Source organism: Oreochromis aureus, linkage group 3 (assembly GCF_013358895.1).
Source record: "Oreochromis aureus strain Israel breed Guangdong linkage group 3, ZZ_aureus, whole genome shotgun sequence".
NCBI lineage: Eukaryota > Metazoa > Chordata > Actinopteri > Cichliformes > Cichlidae > Oreochromis > Oreochromis aureus.
The window spans coordinates 69,529,532-69,550,142 of NC_052944.1; the positions used below are offsets into that span (position 1 = coordinate 69,529,532).

At 38.2% G+C, this 20,611-nt stretch overlaps 1 protein-coding gene and 2 long non-coding RNA genes across 3 annotated transcripts; all 3 read right to left on the reverse strand.

Annotated features, from left to right (window-relative positions):
* Positions 1–323: 323 nt before the first annotated feature.
* LOC120437653 (protein NLRC3-like) lies at positions 324–12,345 on the reverse strand. Its single transcript, XM_039608180.1, has 9 exons — positions 12,218–12,345; positions 11,023–11,142; positions 9,081–9,200; positions 7,730–7,849; positions 6,686–6,819; positions 4,763–6,539; positions 3,168–3,338; positions 2,043–2,214; positions 324–1,273 (listed from the first exon to the last, which is right to left on the reverse strand). Exons 1-8 carry the CDS (start codon positions 12,337–12,339, stop codon positions 2,082–2,084), a joined length of 2,697 nt encoding a protein of 898 aa, XP_039464114.1. The 5' UTR covers positions 12,340–12,345; the 3' UTR covers positions 324–1,273; positions 2,043–2,081.
* A 2,234-nt stretch (positions 12,346–14,579) lies between these two features.
* Positions 14,580–17,695, reverse strand: LOC120438895. Its single transcript, XR_005612237.1, has 3 exons — positions 17,634–17,695; positions 17,376–17,547; positions 14,580–17,231 (listed from the first exon to the last, which is right to left on the reverse strand). It is a non-coding gene; the product is annotated as an uncharacterized LOC120438895 (long non-coding RNA).
* A 122-nt stretch (positions 17,696–17,817) lies between these two features.
* Positions 17,818–19,473, reverse strand: LOC120437040. The gene is made up of 3 exons (XR_005610777.1): positions 19,450–19,473; positions 17,959–18,445; positions 17,818–17,879 (listed from the first exon to the last, which is right to left on the reverse strand). It is a non-coding gene; the product is annotated as an uncharacterized LOC120437040 (long non-coding RNA).
* Between the last annotated feature and the right edge of the window lie 1,138 nt (positions 19,474–20,611).

Here is a 20,611-nt window from a genome sequence, read left to right on the forward strand (position 1 = left end):
TTTAAGCTCAGACACCTGCACAGAGATATTTAACATATTTAACATCAACATCAAGTTTCCTCTGTTGATTTCACTCAAGTCTGGAGTGGAAATATTCTGCGGAGAGTTCTGAATGCCTCATTATTGCAAAAAGATTTGGTGATTGATTTCCTCGTGTTCCACTGATACAAAGATTCTGTGTGCATATGTACACACTGAAAACATAATTTGTTGGATTAACTTGAAAACATTTACATTGGTTACACACAAAGTTATATTTTATCAGCTTTAGTTTTCTGTGATATTACCACACAATTTTTATGTTAAATAAACACGGCTTTTATTTTATTTTATGCTGCTATGTGTTTTTATTCATGTGATCTCTTCACAGTTATTTCATGTTAATTTTACAGAAAATGTTTGTGTATACATTTCACACCATGCTAACAATAAGACTAACATGGCAAAATGTGGAACAAACTAAGTGGTGTGAACACTTTATTTTTTACTGCACATTTTTAACTACAAAACTGGATTTCCATTTAATACAGTAAACATGTTACACACACGTGTTTCAACTGTAATATAACACAGCACTTAAAAACACACACACACACACACACACACACACACACTGCTGGAGCTCTAATGCAACACCACAAGCAAGATAACATGCGACAATGAAATTACTACAATTTTTCATAGCAAAGTAATAAATCAGGACCTGCTTTATTACTTTTAGCTCCAAGACCAGCTAGAGAGCAGCCATAGTACTTCAAAGGTATCATTCAACTCAGGAAAGCAGATAGAGACACTTATTTTGTGCCTCTACTTTTTTAGTGGTGGAAATATATTCCAGCACTTATTTCAGAGCTTAGTGACTCTTGTAAGATTAAAGGAAAGTCCTTTGGTCATTTGCTTTGTCATGGGCATCTCTGTGTTATGAGTGTAGAGCATTCTCACTTTGGTCTATCCTCAGTGGATCTCTGGGTGTGAAATGAATGCAATTAAAAACCTATTTCACAAACAAATCAGAACTGAAGAATATTTAAGATATTGGGTCAAAATGCTATTTAGGTAAATGAACTGAATGTCTCAGCGTCTAGGAATGTGATTATGCCAATACTGACACACCCACGGGAGTGATAAGATTCATCCAGCATGTAAAGGCAGTTGGTTAAGGCCATGCTGTCTTTGTCTGTCTTTGCACGGTCTGCGACACATTTGGGAAGTCTGGGCAGAGTCAGTCCTTGACTTCAAGGATCACTCTGCAGGCATCGCTGCGTGTATCAATCTGTTCAAAAGACTGAAAAAGATTTGTCTTAAATACATTGTATCACACACTTCATTTCCTTAAAGGGCACAGTTATTTTTAATGTATTTTTATACACATACTGATGGGGTGCATTTAAAACATCCTCATTATAAAGAGCATTTTTGAGAACACCAAAAAGTGGGATTTAAACAGCTGCAGTCAATGCAGATTGAATACTCACTAATACCAATAGAAGGATTAAAGAATTAAAGTAATTCTACATGTTTCTGTGTGTGACAGCCAATAAAGATGTCACAACAAGCAAATTAAATTGAGTTTAATGAAAATAATGAAGTCATTTGAGTTACATTCACCAAATACTGAGATTGTGGAAAGCTTTGAGTAGAAAAAAAATCCACAGACATACACATCAGTGCAAGGCATCAATTCTATATTAGAGTAATATTTAGAATTACAAAGATTTATCTTAAAATTACCTTTAATTTTCTAGAAATGAAAGTGAAATTAATTGATCTCAAAGACCTGAATGATACTCACCACAGTACAGCATCTAAAGCAAAGCAGTCAACCTGTAGGAACATAGTGTGACAGGACTAAGAACACATAGCAACAAAATTATACGTTAAATCTTTATATTATTACAGTGAGAAAAGATACAATAAATAGTCTTTTGTATATGTGACTGTTTGTTCTGCAGACCTAAATCAATGATGATAAATTTTTGTGAAGTAACACTAACAAACATAATCTAAAGAGGTATATTTCGTTTCTCAATAAGTGAACTGACCTTAAAGTCTCCAGACTACAGTAAGGACTCTCCAGGTAATCACACAGCTGTTTCATTCCTGAATCCTGTAGGTTTTGTACCAGATCCACATGGTTTAAATAGGGGGGGGTTGGACCTCAGAGCACTGATCAGAGCAGCGCAGCTGATATCTGACAAACTGCAATTCTCAAATCTGAATAAAGAATTGAACATGTAGATAAAATCACTGGTAATGCAAACAGATGTTTTCACATTTTAAATCTGCAGCCCAGCATTACTATTTCCTAACGAATGAGATTTTCTAAAAAATGAAGACATGATCATCCCTTTTTCTTGTAAGAAAACCAGTTGAACATCCAATAAAGACACGGGCAATTGCAAACTATACACATTACTGCCAAGTGCAGCAGCTTTCAGCTGGACCTCTAGATAACAGAAACCAAACCACCATTCCATAAATGCATGGTACAACCGAGAAGAGCCACCTTAAAGGACATCTCAACTGTACATCTACAGCTAAAGAATAGAGGCCACACTTTCAAGGATGCCAGTGTTCACATTTTAGACAGAGAGGAAAGATGGTTTGAGAGAGGAGTGAAAAAGTCCACCGCGAGCAACCATTATTGAGCAAAGGTCGTAGCTAGCATCTATTATCATTATAGCAGCATTTCTAGGAGGTATGTCTACAGATAAAGCTGCACAGATTTTGTTCTGAGGTTTTGGAGAGAGTTTGTCTTTATGTTTAATATAACTGAAAAGTACAGATGTTGTCTGCTGTTCTTCAGCCTGCAGTAACCATTAACCAGCTGATACACACGGACTGGACTTAAAAAATGCTTTTAGTACCCGTTTAGTCCACTTGTTTATTCTTCATTTACAAACTCATCTTTAAAATGTCAGCATCTGAAAACAGTCTCAAAACAGCAACGTGTAGGTTATTAGTTGGCTGTTCTAACCTCGGTCATTGTCTCACCCACGTTGTGGATTGCAGGCTAGATCTGCAGTCTTACTTAGTGGTGCAATGTTAATGAAGTTGGATCAGTGAATCCCTGCCCTCTGTCTTACACCACTGGAGTTGGGTTATAAGGAGATCACTTTACAGTTCAAAAAGAGAAGAAGAAATAACAACAGATTCAGTTAACTGACCTGAGTGTCTCCAGTCTACAGTTGGGATTCCCCAGACTAGCAAACACTGTCTCTGCTGAATCCTCCAGGTTGATTGAACTCAGGTGCAGCTCTCTCAGGTGGGGGGGGTTAGACGTCAGAGCTGAGGTCACAGTGTAACAGTAAGCCTCTGAGAGCCGGACATCATGAAGTCTGTGTTGACATATGTGTTAGAATATATGTTATTATGAAGAAGACACATTATATTTAATTCCGCACTTGATGAAAAACAACTGGACACTTTTTCTTAACATCAATCGTTCAGCTGATCTGATTGTTTGACACGAAATATTAATTCTCTTCAGTCTCTCTCAGAACCACAGATTTTTTTCTTTTTCTTTTGATTTAATGTGCAGACAAAGGAGACAAAATAAGTTCCATACAGGCTTCCACACGGTCCACAGTCCGTCACTGTGATGTCATCCCACATCTAAGACCAACTCTTTAACCTTCTGGGGTCAAGGGTTTAATTGGCTGTTTCTGACTAATTTTCATTTTTCCTTTATATTTCCAATTAAAAATGATTTAGCTTACTTTGTTTGGACTCTTTGTACTTTTTTGGCTCAAGACAAGCTCACATTTCTGACCTTACAGCAAAATTAGAAAGCAATGAAAGTATACACACACATATTTTATATATATACATATATATATATCATATATACATATATATATATATATATATATATGACTATTTACCTATTTACATTAAAATCCAGGCAATGCCCCTGTTTTTGTTGTTGTTGTTGTTTATTTTTAACAATTATTTACAAAACAATCAGGTGTCACAATAAGATTCCAATATGTGTTATACCACTCTGCACTTTTGGCACAATTTGAAGTGGAGACTCAGCAAGGTAAATATGTCAGGCGATTTCGATGCACCGGTGCAACTCCAGGAGGGTAAAATAAAATGTTGGACTCGAATTAAATAAAATGCTTCACTGCTCAATTCAACACTGCAGTATTAATTTTTGTCTCACATGATCAGTAGTTTATGGAAGCTCATTGTGATGTTGTGAAACTGAAGTAGATATTGTTGTGGCTGACTTTACTTTTATTTCTACTGCTAAAGCCAAGTCACTGTGACAACAGTGTTATCCCATCACCTTTTACATGTGACCACTATAACTGCTTCAGCTGAAACAGCAGGCATGCAAAAAAGTTTTCATCAGAAAAATTATTTGTTAAAAAGTCAAAGGAGTTTGCAAAGAAAAGCGTCTGGACTTCTTTAAGTTGCTTGAAGACGTTTCACCTCTCATCCGAGAAGCTTCTTCAGTTCTAAGGTCAAAAGGCCGAGAGTCCCAGATTTAAACCCAGTGGGAGTTTCCCCCCACTGGGTAACTTCCAGCAACTTAAAGAAGTCCAGACGCTTTTCTTTGCAAACTCCTTTGACTACGATGACCTGGATGACTGAGAACCTTCACAGACATATTTGTTAAAAAAATAAGATAAACTGACATATATTGTTTCCAAGAAAAAACTGGAACTCTGTAATAAGGACAATGAGTATGTTTTAGTAAGACCTAACCTACTAACCAACACTGATTTCATAAGTTAATCACATCTGGACTCACCGAGCCTTTCTGCAGTTCTTCACAGCTGGTAGCAGTCTCTGTCGTCCTTCCTTTGATGTGTTGTACTTCACCAGATCCAACTCATCAAAAACTTCTGACATCTGCAGCAAATATGCCAGAGCTGTGCACTGAATTCCAGAGAGCTGCTTCTCTGATTTGTTCTCTGACTGTAGGAACTCTTGCATCTCCTGGTGTACTGAGAGGTCCTTCATCTCCATCAGACAGTGGAAAATGTTTAGGCATCTGTCAGTACACTTGCCCTCACTGCTAATCACCTTCAGATTGTTAATGACTCTCCGGATGGTTTGTGGATTGTACTCTGTCTGACCCAGCAGACCTCCTAAGAGTCTCTGGTTGGAGTTCAGAGAGAGGCCATGAAGGAATCGAACAAACAGTTCCAGGTGGCCGTTAACACTTTGGAATGATTTCTCCATGGCTCTGATCAGAAAATCTTCAAGAGATGAAATGTCCGTACTCAGGAAGTCCTGCAGCACCTCTGTCTTCCTGTTGGTGTAACAGTGGGACATGTAGACTGCAGCCAGAAACTCCTGAATGCTCAGATGAACAAAGCAGTAAACTGGTTTCTGGAAGATCACAGACTCTTTTTTGAAGATCTCTGTACAAACTCCTGAGTACACTGAGGCCTCTGTGACATCCAGACCACACTGCTCCAAGTCTTCTTGGTAGAACATGATGTTTCCTCTCTGCAGATGTTCAAATGCTAGCCTCCCCAGCTTCAACAGAACTTCCCTGTCAGCTCTGGTGAGCTCTTGCCAACTCACCTCTTGCCCCTCATGGTACTTGTGCTTTTTCTTTGTCTGAACCAGCAGGAAGTGTGAGTACATGTCAGTCACAGTCTTGGGCAGCTCTCCTCTCTGCTCTGTAGCCAACATGTGCTCCAGAACTGTAGCAGTGATCCAGCAGAAGACTGGGATCCCACACATAATGTAAAGGCTCCTGGATGTCTTCAGGTGTGAGATGATTCTGCTTGATAGCTCTTCATCACTGAATCTCCTCCTGAAGTACTCCTCCTTCTGAGTATCAGTGAAGCCTCGTACTTCTGTCATCCTGTCAACACATGTGGGAGGAATCTGATGGACTGCTGCGGGTCGGGAAGTTATCCAGATGAGAGCAGAGGGAAGCAGATTCCCCGCGATGAGATTTGTCAGCAGCTCACTGACTGATGACTTCTGTGTGACATCAGACACAAGCTTCCTGTTGGTGAAATCTAACAAAAGTCTGCTTTCATCCAGGCCATCAAAGATGAACAAAAGATTACACACAGTGAGCTGCTCTGCTGTGACGCTCTGTAATGTTGGATAGAAAACATGGATCAGCTCCAGGAGACTGTACTGCTCGTCTCTGACCAAGTTCAGCTCCCTGAATGAAAGCAGAACCACCGCACTGATGTGTTGGTTCTCCAAGCCCTCTGCCCAGTCCAGAGTGAACTTCTGCACTGAGAAGGTTTTTCCAATGCCAGCAACACCATTTGTTAGAACCACTCTGATGGATCTCTGTTGGTCAGGAAAGGCTTTAAAGATGTCCTGGCAGCTTATTGGTGTTTCACAGTGGATTTTCTTCTTGTAAACACTCTCCACCTGCCTCACCTCATGTTGGAAGCGAAATTCTTCATTCGGTCCCTCTGTAATGTAGAGTTCAGTGTAGATCGATCTGAGGAGGGCTCCACATCCTGTTTTATTAGTTCCTTCAATCACATGTTCATATCTCGTCCTCAGACTGGCCTTTAGTGCATCTGAAATCTTCTGGAGAGAAACATCTTTTGAAAGAAAAAAGAAACCCATGAATCTAGAGAGCAAGAATACAGTTTAATGTGTCAAAATCACAAAAAGATGTCCAGTTTTCCAAAAAGCAGTCCATCAGCAGAAAGATGTTAAGTCTTTCTTTTTACACAGATGCTCTTACTGGCTGTCTGCAGACCAGCTCTGGTTCTGGATCTTTCTCCACACTGGGGACAGGAGGAGGTTTTTGATGGATCCTTCAGAACATCCTGACACAAAGCACAGCAGGACAGTGGCTCCCCAACCAGTGGATTATCTCTGTGAATACCAAGTAAAATTCATTCTAACCAAAGTAAACTCAGAAATACCCAAGTTTAAATACTTTCTGGAAATGTTGTAGGCTACCAAACACAAAAAAACTTCAATCTGCGAGGTAAATTAGATGTTAATCAGTAATGAAAAAAGACACATTAATTCTCATGTTTATAGCTCAGGAATTGTGAATGACTCGTAAAAATTTTCTTGGAGTGCATTAACATCTGGGCAAAGATAGTTAGATTTCATAGTTCTTCCTGCTGACAACTAACCATCAGCTCAGTTGTGGACAAATAGTCTATTACATTATATTTATGAGCTAGGGTCATCCTTTAAAATCAATTTTGAATCCTTAGTTAATATTCACGAGTTTTGATTTCCATTAATACCAAGTTAGCTTTCCTATAGCTTTATTTACTAGTCCTAATATTGGTAATCAGCATAAGGAGTCCCAGAAAGCTGGTTTACCAACTCATTATTTTAACCCAGGACTCATCGGTTTAGCCATGAGCACATTTGCATGAATGGTGCACTGGTGGCAGCATCTAACCAAACACAAACATGGATAAGTGTACTGTTAGCAAAACATCAGTTTTACAAAGGAACATATCTTCATTTGAAAACATATCAAAAGGACAAACACAATATAGACCGAAAGCAACACAGCTTGTGTGCGAGAAAGAAAAAATAAAACAAAGCCAAAAAAATTTATACGAATGCGCGATATCATTGAGAGCTGGTCAGAAAGACTAGAACTAAGCTAGTACGTTAATAAAGTTTAGCCTATTCTGGTATCATATTATAATATTATATCTAATATAATATATAACATAATAATTTAATATAATAATATTGAAGACCGCAAACATCAAAATCATCTTCAGCTCAGTTTACAGCAGAATCAGTCTCTTACTTTGTGACTGAGGGTCCAGGTTCATGACTGAAGACTGGAGGATAATCTCGAGATTTGTCACTGTTCATGGACACAGAGCTGGATCCTAGAAATTCCCTTCTGTGTTCATGTTGCTGACGTCTACAAAATGAAACAGATTATTCTTCTGCATATTCCTGTTGTTGGCCATTGAGCTAGTGCTCTCTCAGTTTCAGACTTATGGGGATGAAGTTCTGGACATTTTCACAACAGAAATTTCACAACTACTGGGATTTCATCTTGATTCACTAATCCTAACAACAGGAATCAGGATAAAGAGTCACATGATTCTAGTTAATTAGCTGGCTACCTTATAATATTTCAGTATGTACAGATGCTGTTTAAGAGCTTGTTTGGTGAAAAAACAAAAACAAAAACCAATCAAGAGCCTTTCTCAGAAAGACTGAAAACTGAAAACAAGTTAGTACATTAATAAAGTTCAATTGTTCCCCCAATTTTGAAAGACAGAATTTACCCAGAGCTTTTAAGAATTATGCTTTTTTTCTCTCCAAAGAATTTATACTTCCAAGAGCAGTCATTTTATACATTTTGATCAGTAATCTCAAAATTGTCACAGTTTGAGGAGCAAGCCATGTGGTGTTTGTGAAGGAGGACCCAAGATGAAGGCAAAAGCTGTGATGCGAGTGAGCTTTATTACGGGAGGTGAGAACAACAAAAGCAAAGGTGGCGAGGACAAAACTAAACATAACCTAAACTGGGAAAACTAGAGAACAAACCTGAAACCATAATATGCCGGGATGAACATGAGATGGAGAACCGAGGATGGAGGATGGAGAACAGGGAACAGAGAACAAAGAATGCAGAGAGAGGCAGAGATACACCGAGTTACACAGACGGACCGACAATAAACACAGGCAAGCACACAGTATAAATACAGACACAAGGTAACGAGGAAATGGCACACAGGAGGAAGACACAGCTGAACCTAATTAGACACGAGAGACAGACCTTCAAAGTAAAACAGGAAATTCACAAGCACAAACTCAGGGATACGAACAGAGCACTGGGGGGAGGACACAGGGAGAAAACCTAAGAACTGCAAACCCTGAGAATGAAACCTACAAACTAATAAAGATAACCATGAAGAAATCAAAAGAAATCAAACATCAAATCAGATAATAATAATAATAACCATAATGATAAACACAAAACGCTGGGTCACCGACCCAGCACCATGGCAAAAATAGCCTACTCTACAGGCAGTAAGGATAATTTAGTGACTCCACTCCCACAAACCCCTTTGAAATAATATTGAAGACTGCAAAAAACAAAATCATCTTCAGCTCAGTTTAGAACAGAATCAGTCTCTTACTTTGTCACTGAGGGTCCAGGTTCATGACTGAAGACTGGAGGATAATCTCGAGACTTGGCACTGTTCATGGACATGGAGCTGGATCCTGGAAACTTTGCTCTGTGTTTGTGCTGCTGATGCCTGAAAACACAAGCACAGAATGAAGCCCACATTGTTCTCCTGAATGTCCCTCTTGGTGGTCATTAAGCTGGTGGTCTCTCAGTGTCAGATTCTTGAGGCTGAAGCGCTGGATGTTCTTAACATAATTGTACTTTTTGCAGGGGAAGCTGGAATCATGGTCCTTTTTAAATCACTTTTGAATCTTTTGTTAATATTTTGCTTTCATCCAGGTTTTTCTGTTACAGAAGTTATTTTTCTTTCATCTGGATTAACTAATTCAAAACACTGGTAAACAGGATAATAAGTCACACAAAGCGAGTTAGTTAACTCACTATTTTAACACAAGATCTAGCTACGAGCAAGGGCTCAGAGAGCAGTTATTTTTACAAATGAAGATAAAGCTGCAACTTTATGGAAAAAAATATGAAGAGGTTAAACACATAATACAGAGAGACAGCAACACAACTGCTCTGTGAGAGGTTGCTTGGCAAAAATAAATAAATAAATAAATTTGTGATTGGTCAAGAAAAGGGGGGTTGAAACTGATTGCCTTCAGCTTGCCTTTCATTACATCTGAAAGAGGGTAAAAGGTCTTAACGTTCAGTCTGTTATGTTAAAAGTGATACAGAATTGTAATTAGGGTTTATCTGTATGTGCTTTTGCTAATGGTAAATATTCTTTTACTCTTACAGAAAGATATAAAAGTAAATGGTAATTAAAATGTAATAAATATGATGAAAGAAAAATGCAGCTTGAGTCGAATTGGTTTTAATACCTGACCTTTTACTGTGATTTGGTGCATGTGTGTGCTGCTCTGGTGGATTCTTTGTACCAGCAGGGCACAGAGCCCAGATCTTGTCTGAGAGAGCGAAACCTTTAGCTGCTTGGTCAGGATGACTAAGCATGATTTAGGACTTTTTTTCTTCTCATGTTTGCTACTTTGGATAATAAATTCAAGATGATTGGAATTTCATTGTTTCTGACTGGAATACAGCTTCCAAGAACTCGGCTCCTTTATTATTGCATTATATCCACACAGAGACAGGTGTGTGATGGCCAAGGCATGCCCATTTCTCTCATCCAATGTCTCTCCTTTCAAAGATGAGACCAAAACCAGATTCAAGTGATTTGTTTTTGTGATTATTATTGTTTGATTCTACTTTTGCTTTGGTCCTGCTAAATTTTCTCAATCAAATATCCTGCATTAAAAAAGTCTAAATTGTGAACATTCCTTTTCTAACCCTTTGTGAAAGACTATGGTGACAAACTGAGTATTAATCCATATTAGTATAAATAACTCTTACAGGTTATTCCTGCCTTTCAAAAGTAAAACATCCTTGGGGCTTGGCTTTCCAAGCCACCAAATTTATCCCAGTCATTTTCAAATAGCACTGATCTAGAGGGGAGCTGCCATAGCGAATGTGGCTGATGAGGGCTGGGTAGATATTTGGAGGGCTTCAAGACAGTTAGAACTGGCCATATCCCCTCACCTCTCCATCAGAACAACAGGCTGTGGGAGATTGTTACCAGCCCTGGTAAGAAAGACTAGAAATAAGCCAATATTTTAATGAAGTTTAGCCTAATCCTCCCCCATTCCTGGAAGACAGAATTTAGCCGGAATCTTTTTAGAATGGTGTCTTTGCTTTCCAGAGAATTCAATCTTCCAAAAGCAGCCCTTTTTTTTTTTTTTTACCCCAATCCGTAATTTCAAATATAACCTGCTCCTGAGGTGGTTAAGCACAATTCAGTTACTCCACTCCCACAAACCCCTTTGAAATAATATTGAAGACCGCAAAAAACAAAATCATCTTCAGCTCAGTTTAGAACAGAATCAGTCTCTTACTTTGTGACTGAGGGTCCAGGTTCATGACTGAAGACTGGAGGATAATCTCGAGACTTGGCACTGTTCATGGACATGGAGCTGGATCCTGGAAACTTTGCTCTGTGTTTGTGCTGCTGATGTCTGGAAACACAAGCACAGAATGAAGCCCACATTGTTCTCCTGAATGTCCCTCTTGGTGGTCATTAAGCTGGTGGTCTCTCAGTGTCAGATTCTTGAGGCTGAAGCACTGGATGTTCTTAAAACCACTGTACTTTAGGGTAAGCTGGAACCATGGTCTTCCTTTTAAGATGACTCTTGAATCCATAGTTAATATTTTTAAGTTTCAGTTTTTGTTTAGGTTTTTCTGTTACATATCCAAGTTATTGGTCTTTCATCTGGATTCACTAAATCAAACACTGGTAAACATGATAATGAGTCACACAAAGCTCTGTGTGACTCATTATCATGTTTACCAGTATTACTCACTATTTTAACACGAGGTCTCGCTACGAGCATGTTCACATGTAAGTTGCTAACATTGGTAGCATCTAACCAAATTAACATCATAGATAAAGTAGAAAAGCAGTTATTTCACAAATGAAGATAAAACTACAAAACTTCATGGGAAAAAATATAAAGACATTAAACACATAATACAGAGTCATGGGAATGAACGTCACTGATTTAGGAAAATCACCGTGCCATAACTTATTGTTAAAAATACGACTGTGTGAGTTTTTCAAGTGCTTTGATCAAAATGACTGGAAAAGAGCTAAAATATTAATAAAGCCTAAAATACTAATACTAATACTGATAATAATAATAATAATAATAATAATAAGAAGAAGAAGAAGAAGAAAGCCTGAAGCCAGGAAGCAAAGTTTTTAACAATCCTAAATGTGTAAGATAACAAACTTCATGACTGTATCGTTAAGACACAGGAGAATCTTATGGATTAGAATATATATATATTGTTATATATTGTTATTTCAACCATGTGCAGTGGTACAGTACACAGTGAAACGAGACAGCTTTCCTACAAGACCAATGGTGCTACATACAACAGAAAATCAACACAGGACTACAAAACACAAAACGCAACACCAGACAGAGGTGAACGATACAGACACAAGACAGTGAAACAGAAAAGTGCAACAATGAGAGTGCACTGTGCAAAAAGTGGTGTTGTATAAGTAAAACAGAAACAGTCTCTTACTTTGTGCCTGAGGATCCAGGATCATGACTGAGGACTGGAGGAAAATCTCGAGAATTGTCACTGTTCATGGACATACTGCTGATTCCTGGAAACTCTGCTCTGTCCTCAGCTAAACTTGTCATCTTTAGGCAGTCTGGCAGAACAACAACAACTGTGAGTGCAGGTTGAAAATCCTGACAAACATATTTATAGAAACCTGGGACTTGTAGAACAGGAAATACAACAGACATATGAAACCTAAATACAAACACACACACATAATAAACCTAGTCGACCTGCCACCTAATAAATGAACAGATCCTTGTTCTCTCTTAAAAACCACAGAAAGACTGCTGACAGGAAGATGTCCTGACCATGAAGCAAAGATTTAATGTTGTCCATCATGCTTCTTTCTGGATGATGTCACAAACTTGAGTAACAAAACTGACCAAAACAACAGTCACAGTTTTTGTTCTAACTTGCGAAACATTCATGTCATGTTTTCCAGTCAGGAACTAATTTTCTGATTATTCTGAAAAACACATAAATGCACTATAACACTCACCATGTTTTTGTCCCCCTGCTTTGTTTTTAATCCTTTGTTTCCGCCTCACCTTAAGAGAGCAGTCCCTCCCCTCTCCACGGGAAGTTGAATGACTACATTCACTCACACTGTGAGACACAGATTGGCTTTTTGAAGAGATTGATATTTGCTTAAATGCCACCAACATGGAGTCACTCACACAAAGTGCTCAGATTACGAACTAAAACAAATAAAAATATGTCTTCAGATTTTCTTAAACAAGCTCATATTTTTTAAATGTACTTATAGTCTTAGCAGAACCTTTACTGTGTCATGTGCCGATTTAGCACCTGAAGGGTTTGCTCCACCCACAGGTCAAAGGTCAAACCTTCATCTACTCCTCATTTTGCTAAGTGCTGAGATGTTGCTGTCACATAACAAGTACATAAATGAAGACAATAATAATTAAAGGACAGTGTAATCACCAAAAATTTGGTTTCTTGCCCAAGAGCAACAACATGCCATAGAGGGAAATACATTCAGCAGGGAATGATATTCAGCACCCCTGTCATTTCAGCATTAATTTTTAGATAGTTATTTAATGTATTTATGTATTTTATGTAACCATTATCACTCCAGTGGAAACACTTTGGGAAGCTGTGCCTCCTCTGGTTTTCTCCTTGGACCTCCGACACTGCCTTAAGTTTATCTAGTTGAACTTTTTGGTACAACATTGTTACCTTTCTCTCCACTTCACCTCCACCTAAACTTATTTCTTTATATAGAAAATGCAGCATCTTACATCATCATTGTAATTGTATGCAAACAGTGTCCAGCTTTCTAGCACAAGCTTGCTGATTTAGGATTATTACTAACGTATACACAGCAGTAGGATCAATTGGCCAGTGAGCACAAGTCATAAATCTGACAGGGATTTTTCATGTGAATTCACTTTTTTGTGCAGAGTAGGAACATTTTACTAACATTTCCATGCACATGTTAGTAAATGATGGGCATAATTCTTAAGTTTGCAGTCTTTCAAAGAGTTATGAACCCCTCCCTGTTTTTACTTCAGAAAGACAGCCCCTCTGGGAGGCTTATTCTATAGCTGATTTCGTCACTCACAAATTTTCTGCTATAATTTACAACATAGCCTTAGAATAAATATAATTCAGTTCATTATGTGATAAATCTTCAACCAGGGGATTTTTCTATTTGTTTTGTTGTTGTTTTTTATAAGATCATATGTTTAAAAAAAGAAATGATTTAAAAAAAACATTTTTTTCACCATTGTGTTTTGGGAAAATTAAAGTTTTGCTTGTTTATTTTTGTCTTGAATCGCAGGTCGTCTCCATGAATGTTACCCACGCACCTTTTCACATTCAAGATCAAAATCAGAGTTTATGAACATTAGGTCAGACATCACTTTGATGCTGCTCTCACAAACAGGACGATCAGTTATTGATTCATTTATTTTGTCTCATCTTTGCTTTTGTGTTTCATAACATCAGACTTTGCTGAGGAGGAATTCAATGTGACACAAATGTACTGACAGTAAATGTGTCTTTGTGTTAATGGAATGCAGTCCAGCAGCTTTAGGGTGACTTTGTTTCTCATAAACTCCTGATGTGAACTGACATGTTCTGCCATTTATTAAATAGTAGAGTAACAGCAACCGTTTCTGTTTGATTTAAAACCTCATTCATTGTGTTTAGCATTTAAACCAAAATGGGATGTGATGCTAAAATGCTGTAGAAACGAAGTAACATAAATTAATATATACATAATAACAGTAAAATAACAGATTAAGTGAACAGAAATTAAACTAAATAATTAAGAAACACAGGAAGCATAACAGGGTGTTGTCATCAATTTTATATAATCATTTTTGGTGCTCTCAATAAAATGCTGCTGATCCAGTTCCAGAACAAACACAACAAACCACATATTACCCAGAATGATGGCTTAAAACAGTCATCCAGTGTTGTCCTCAACTGATCTTTAGACATTATAAAAATGTTGGGCAAACATTTCTTGATATATGATAGAAAAATAGTCATAAAACCTGCTTTACATCAGATATCAGATGTACGAGGTCGTACCTTTGACCAGCAAAAGCTGATAATCAACCCGACTGTGTATCTTCATGAACTAGAGTAAATAAATAAACTTAACACAGATGCATATGATTTGAAGTTCATGATGCTCATGCCCAATTGTCCGTTGCAGAATTGTTTTTGTACTTTAAAACAAACTCGTGAATCAAATCTAAGAATCAAATGAACATCTGACTAATGTGCTCAAATAAAAAGGATAAATGTTTTAAAATCCACTGCACTGATGACTAAGCTGGTTCTGGGGGGTTAAAGCTGGATGTGTTTTTCTTAAATGCTGCTCAGCATTTCAGCAAAACACATCCAGCTGCTCTTATTTACTTATTTGCTCCACAGCAGAGTTTTGCCAGTTTTATCCTGGATGTACTTCCTGACACTTTCCCAAAGAGGATTTGTCTCTCTGACTGGAGTCAAAGCAGGAACCATGCATAAGCCACCTGAACGTATTGACCACTACACCACTGAAGGCATGAGCTCTCAGCAGATATATCAAATATATGACAGAGAGAAAATTTGGTATGTTTAAATCTGGTCCAATTTGTGTTAAACAGTGGAGGATGAACGGTGTGCATTTGGAGGGTGCTGTTGTCTCTGCTTGTCTTCCTATAAAGGTCACCACACACCACTGCAATACAGCTATGGCAAAACATTTGATTATATTCTTTTATGCAACATTATGAAGAGAGTACATGAAAATGTTTATAAACCACAGAAACTGCACAGTTTTCTCTCCTCACTGTCTCTGCTTTGAAGTGACCACAGAGAACTGGAGCATTATAGGTGTCATCTTGTTTCAATGGAGACTGATACACTTCACCAAAGAGGACAAAGCAAACAGGTTCTCACAACACGAGTACTATTATTAGCCAAACCAACACACACTGTGGTGAGAAGTGTCTGCAAAAACAATGAAAAGTAGCTGCTGTGGTTTTAAATGCAAAGAGGTTGAAAGCACAGAGTTAAAGATCGTTGACCTGTTCGGTCTTTCTTTTTAAACACCTCATACTAATTGTTAATTCTTCCTGCTAATCCAGCTAACAGATAGTAGATGCATATTTGCCTTGTCTGAACTTTTTAGTGCTTATTGATTAGTTATAATATTACTGAAGGTCTGTGCCCCGAAAGTTACAGTGCACATTACATCATAGTCCATACAGGGTGGACCTGTAGCTGAGTAAACTCTGATAGTTAAGGCCAGAAGTGATGGATTTTATCTGTCCACGAAACCACTTTGAACAAATTTCACCTCCTAACAAGTTCAATGAAGAGGCAACAAGATAAACCCTAAAAAAAACGTAATGATTTAGCAGGCAGTGGCCACAGATCATTGCTCTCTCCTGATCTTTTCTGACTGATCTTTCTTTGGTTTACTTTTTGCTGGTGCCCTTTTCACTCCTGGTAGTGACAACATGTGAGACTGTTTACAAAAAAAAACTTTTACAAATAATTTGTAGACGTCCTTTCCTCCTTTTTAAAAAAAAAATAACAACATAGTAGTATTTAGACATGAAGGTATTTAAGAAACCAGTGTGACCACCTGCATTAAAAGCATAAACTGAATTAGGAAACCAGTTTTATCTGACCTTCATCTTCTCAAATCTCTTAGACTGAGTTTCAGACAGCTTAAATATTGTGTTTTCAGGTTTTGATAGCATCAGATTAGGAAAATGTGTCATGGTGTCTCTCTCTGTGTGGCGTGTGTCCTTCCCTTCCCTGAGCAGTGGCTAATCCAGCTCATCTGTGATAAACTGATAATTAAGCCTGGAACAAACAAATTCAGTCACCACATTGTTGTGTTAGCCAGATTCAATCTTAGCCTCTATTCTGGGTTCTCTGTGTTTGATGCCTTGTATAATTCTTCTCTCTGTGCAGATCTGTCTGCGAATGTCTTGATAATCTAAAATGTGGTCATAATGTTCATTTTCACCCTCACTGCTATTTGAAGTTTCCCACATTGTAAAACTGCACCAAACTCATTCTAGAAGCAACTCTCAAAACAGCATCCATCTTCATAGCACATGTCATAGACACGAGTGAAGTTCCACTTTGGTTTATTTATTTCGTGACAATTCAACAGTTGCCTCAGGGAGCTGCACACTGTAAGATGAAGATCACACCAACCAGACACATTAAGCGCCAGAAGCTGCAGTTCTCCCAATGTCCACTTAAAATTCCAAAGCAAATTCTTCCACAAAGACGCTGTCAAACATATTTACTATGATAACAAGGAGCTGAAAATGGAATGAACCTCAACACCGAACCTGCGAGAAAGAAAACATGGAAACCAAAATACTACCTCAACTTCATCTGATTGGCTGTTTCTGATTATTTGATATCTTGATGGTGATGTACATGACATGAGTGATGATGTCATCTGCTCCAGTTTCTTTCTGATCTGCTAAAAAAAAAAAGAACAATAATATAAATTAAACATCAAAACAGAGATTAGATTTGAGAAAGTTTTTACTGTGATCATAATGAGTGTGAACTTTATTCTACTAAACAAACTCAGACATGAAAGATCAGGAAGTCTGAGTCTCACCTTCAGGTTTCCTATGAACACATCGTCTCACCATCAGAACCAGTAACACCAGTAGAACCACAACACAGACTGATCCAACAAATGAAAGCACAGAGAGAAGAGGAGGAGAGAGTGATGGAAGTGGAATCAGGAGCAGAGGTGGATGTAGGTGGAGGTGTGTTGGTGTGTTTGTCTAAAATAAAGCAAACACAGTCATTAAGTTGTCGTCACATTGTGAATGTTGAAAGCTGCAGAAACACAGACAGGTGAGTGTGTCACCTGTGACAGTGATCCAGCTGGATGGAGACTCTCCATGACCGCTGATGTCACACTTGTAGAGGCCTTCATCAGACCTGGAAACATGCTGGATGGTCATGTGACCTGTAGGCTGCTTCCTGATGAGGGAGCCATCTTTATAGAAAGCAGCTGGGAGGTTGGAGGGAGTGGTCTTTGTTTTACAGAGCAGAGTGACGTCATCTCCCTCCATCACAGGGAGGACAGGACTCTGCAGGATCACTGATCCACCTCAACACAGAGACAAACTACAGCATTTCATCCATTTACACACAGCTTCATCAACACTAACTCCACACACTCAGCTTACCAGTGACTGTCAGGTTAACCATGTTACTGATGGGACCCTCTCTGGACTCACACCAGTAAACTCCACTGTCTCGTTCAACGAGGTAACTGATGTCACAGGAAGAGTTAAATGACGTTCCCCACCCATCTCCACACTGAGTCCTCTGTTGTTTGCTTGTGTTTCTCCTCAGAGTCCATCCAGCAGAGCTGTCGTCCTCCTCACAGCTCAGAGACACAAAGTCTCCTTCAAAGAACTGAGAGCTGCTGGGACTCACAGTCAGACGAGCTGTGAGGGTTAAAATAAAAAACTGTGGATCTGTTAGACTAGTGTTAAAACAGCGGTGTGATCACCTAATCTTTTATTTCATCAGTTTTATATATCCGTATGCATATATTCTTCAAACATGAACCCAATCAGGTCATATCAGTGAGCATTTCTCAGGTTTAAACTGTGACAGAAGAAGGTTACTGACCTTGGTTTGTTGTGCAGCTCAGCAGTGAGATCAGAACTAAAGAGAAATGACACTCAAGTTGATTTGAGGTGAACATAAAGAACAACTCCACACAAACAGCTGACAAACACACAAACTCGTCTCTCTGATATCTCTGCTAATTTTCAAGACTGTAAATGTATTAAGAAAATTAAAGCTGTTGGAAGATACATTAACCCATCCATTTGGTTAACCACTTATTAAAGCTTATGGCCAAAGAGGAGCTGAAACCTGTCACACCTGTCTAATTTATAGTTGTTATTGACATAACACGATAGACAAAACTCTTATTCTCCTCAGCTATATTTTAAACAGCTTCTTTTATACTGAGTGAATGATTTCAAACCATTGTTTTGACTATGCACTGAATATACTGTCAGTATATAAAAAATATCCACTACATTTAAATAACACAGTAAAGTCATGTGTCCACTGTGCAGCTGTGTTATTGGTTTATTTAGTTTTACAAAGGATGCTGTCCCTTTTGCAAGCTCAAAGAGATTTGTGTAACTTCTTGAAAAATTGGGGATTGTTCAATTGCTATGCAATCAACCACCACATAATAAAAACAACTAAAGATAATTTCCAAATCTTTAATCTCTGTTTTTATTAACTTTTCTCCTTACATGTTTAGTTTGCCGGGGGCATATTAAGTTTGGAGTCTTCATGCACCTTTGTTCCTTGTTTTAAGCACATAGCTGAATAGCTGCAACTGCACTGACTACACTGTGAGTATACACAAAATATCCCCTTTTTTAAAAACATCACAGTACAGTCATGTGTCCACTGTGCAGCTGTGTTGATATAATGAGTGAATGATTTGATCTTTTCACTGCCTGCTGTGTTTCCTCGACTCCTGAGCAAAGATAAAGAGTCAGTTCAGACCTGCAGTTGGTCCTCGTGGTGTTTTGAACTTGAATTCAGCCTGATTTGTTTTTCATGTCTTCTCCTCCATCATCAGTTATCAGGAGAGCAGACAGTCAAAGTACAAGAATTCAAACAAACACAGAGATTCTACTTACAGAGCAGACACAGCACAGATGTTTCCTTCATCGTCCTTCTCACTCATTTGAGCTTTTTTTCATTTCTCTCACTGACACCAAGTAAAGCCCGCCCTCTTCCTCTGAGTAGCAGATTTTCTATTGGTTCACACACAGAGGTGAGAACTATTTACTATATACTTACTTTCCACTTGTGTACAAATACAAGTACAGAGGCAAAAAAAAAAGAAAAAAAAACATTAAAAAATCCATGTCCATGTAGTTACGTCCCCCTCAGTGAGAGAGGCAGATATGAGCTGAAACACAGGAATCAAACCAGGGACGCTGCTGTTATGGAGCTGAACTGGAACCATTCAGACACTGAGGCCCTCTGAACACATTTTAATTACAGCTGTGCAGAGACACACTGATGACTGACTGGAACACTATGATTCACATTTTACATTAACACCATCCTCACACATGGTTTATATATGGCCACTAGAGGGAGATGTTGGACTTTAAACACTAACATGGATACAAGCAGATCATCAGTGTTCTGTCATAGTTTGTTGTAATGCTTGCTTGCTGACAATGGACTATTAGTAATAAAATAGCTGAAGATTTTTAACTTCAAAATTTTCAAGTACAAAATAAATAAATGAAAATATAAATACTGTGTAAGTTTTGATCAAGTTAAATTTATAGCTATATTAGCTTTTATACTCTCCCAGAGTACTCAAAATGCTATATACAGCATACCATCCTCACACATGGTTTATATATGGCCACTAGAGGGAGATGCTGGACTTTAATTACTACTTGTGGACATTCACAGTAATGTTTCCAGCTTTTCCTGTCCAAGCACAAAATATCTTGACAAAGACACTTAACTACTTTGGAGCTCAGAATCATACACAGGGATACATGTTGCCTTTGGGTTTGAAAGTCAAATTATGGACATTAGAAACTCATCAGAATGGTGGACTGCTGTGTTACAAATGATATAACCTTAAATATGACGGCAATGGAAGTCTTTTACAGAATGGAGTGAGAGTACTTTGCAGATCGGAAGGAGCAACAAGGAGCTGAGGTTACAAAATCAACATTGCATAGCTTGGGTAGCAGTTGAAAGAAGGGAATCCATACAACATTTTAACATTTGAGTTTTGGTGATCACAGTATCCGTATACTGGTATCATCA

Coding starts and splice junctions, on each gene's coding strand:
- LOC120437653 (XM_039608180.1), bottom strand. CDS start 12,339: ATGACAAGTTTAGCTGAGGACAGAGCAGAGTTTCCAGGAATCAGCAGT. Junction 7,850..9,080: donor CCTGGACCCTCAGTGACAAA/GTAAGAGACTGA, acceptor TTCATTTTGTAG/ACGTCAGCAACATGAACACA. Junction 2,215..3,167: donor TGTAGACTGGAGACACTCAG/GTCAGTTAACTG, acceptor TTCTTTATTCAG/ATTTGAGAATTGCAGTTTGT.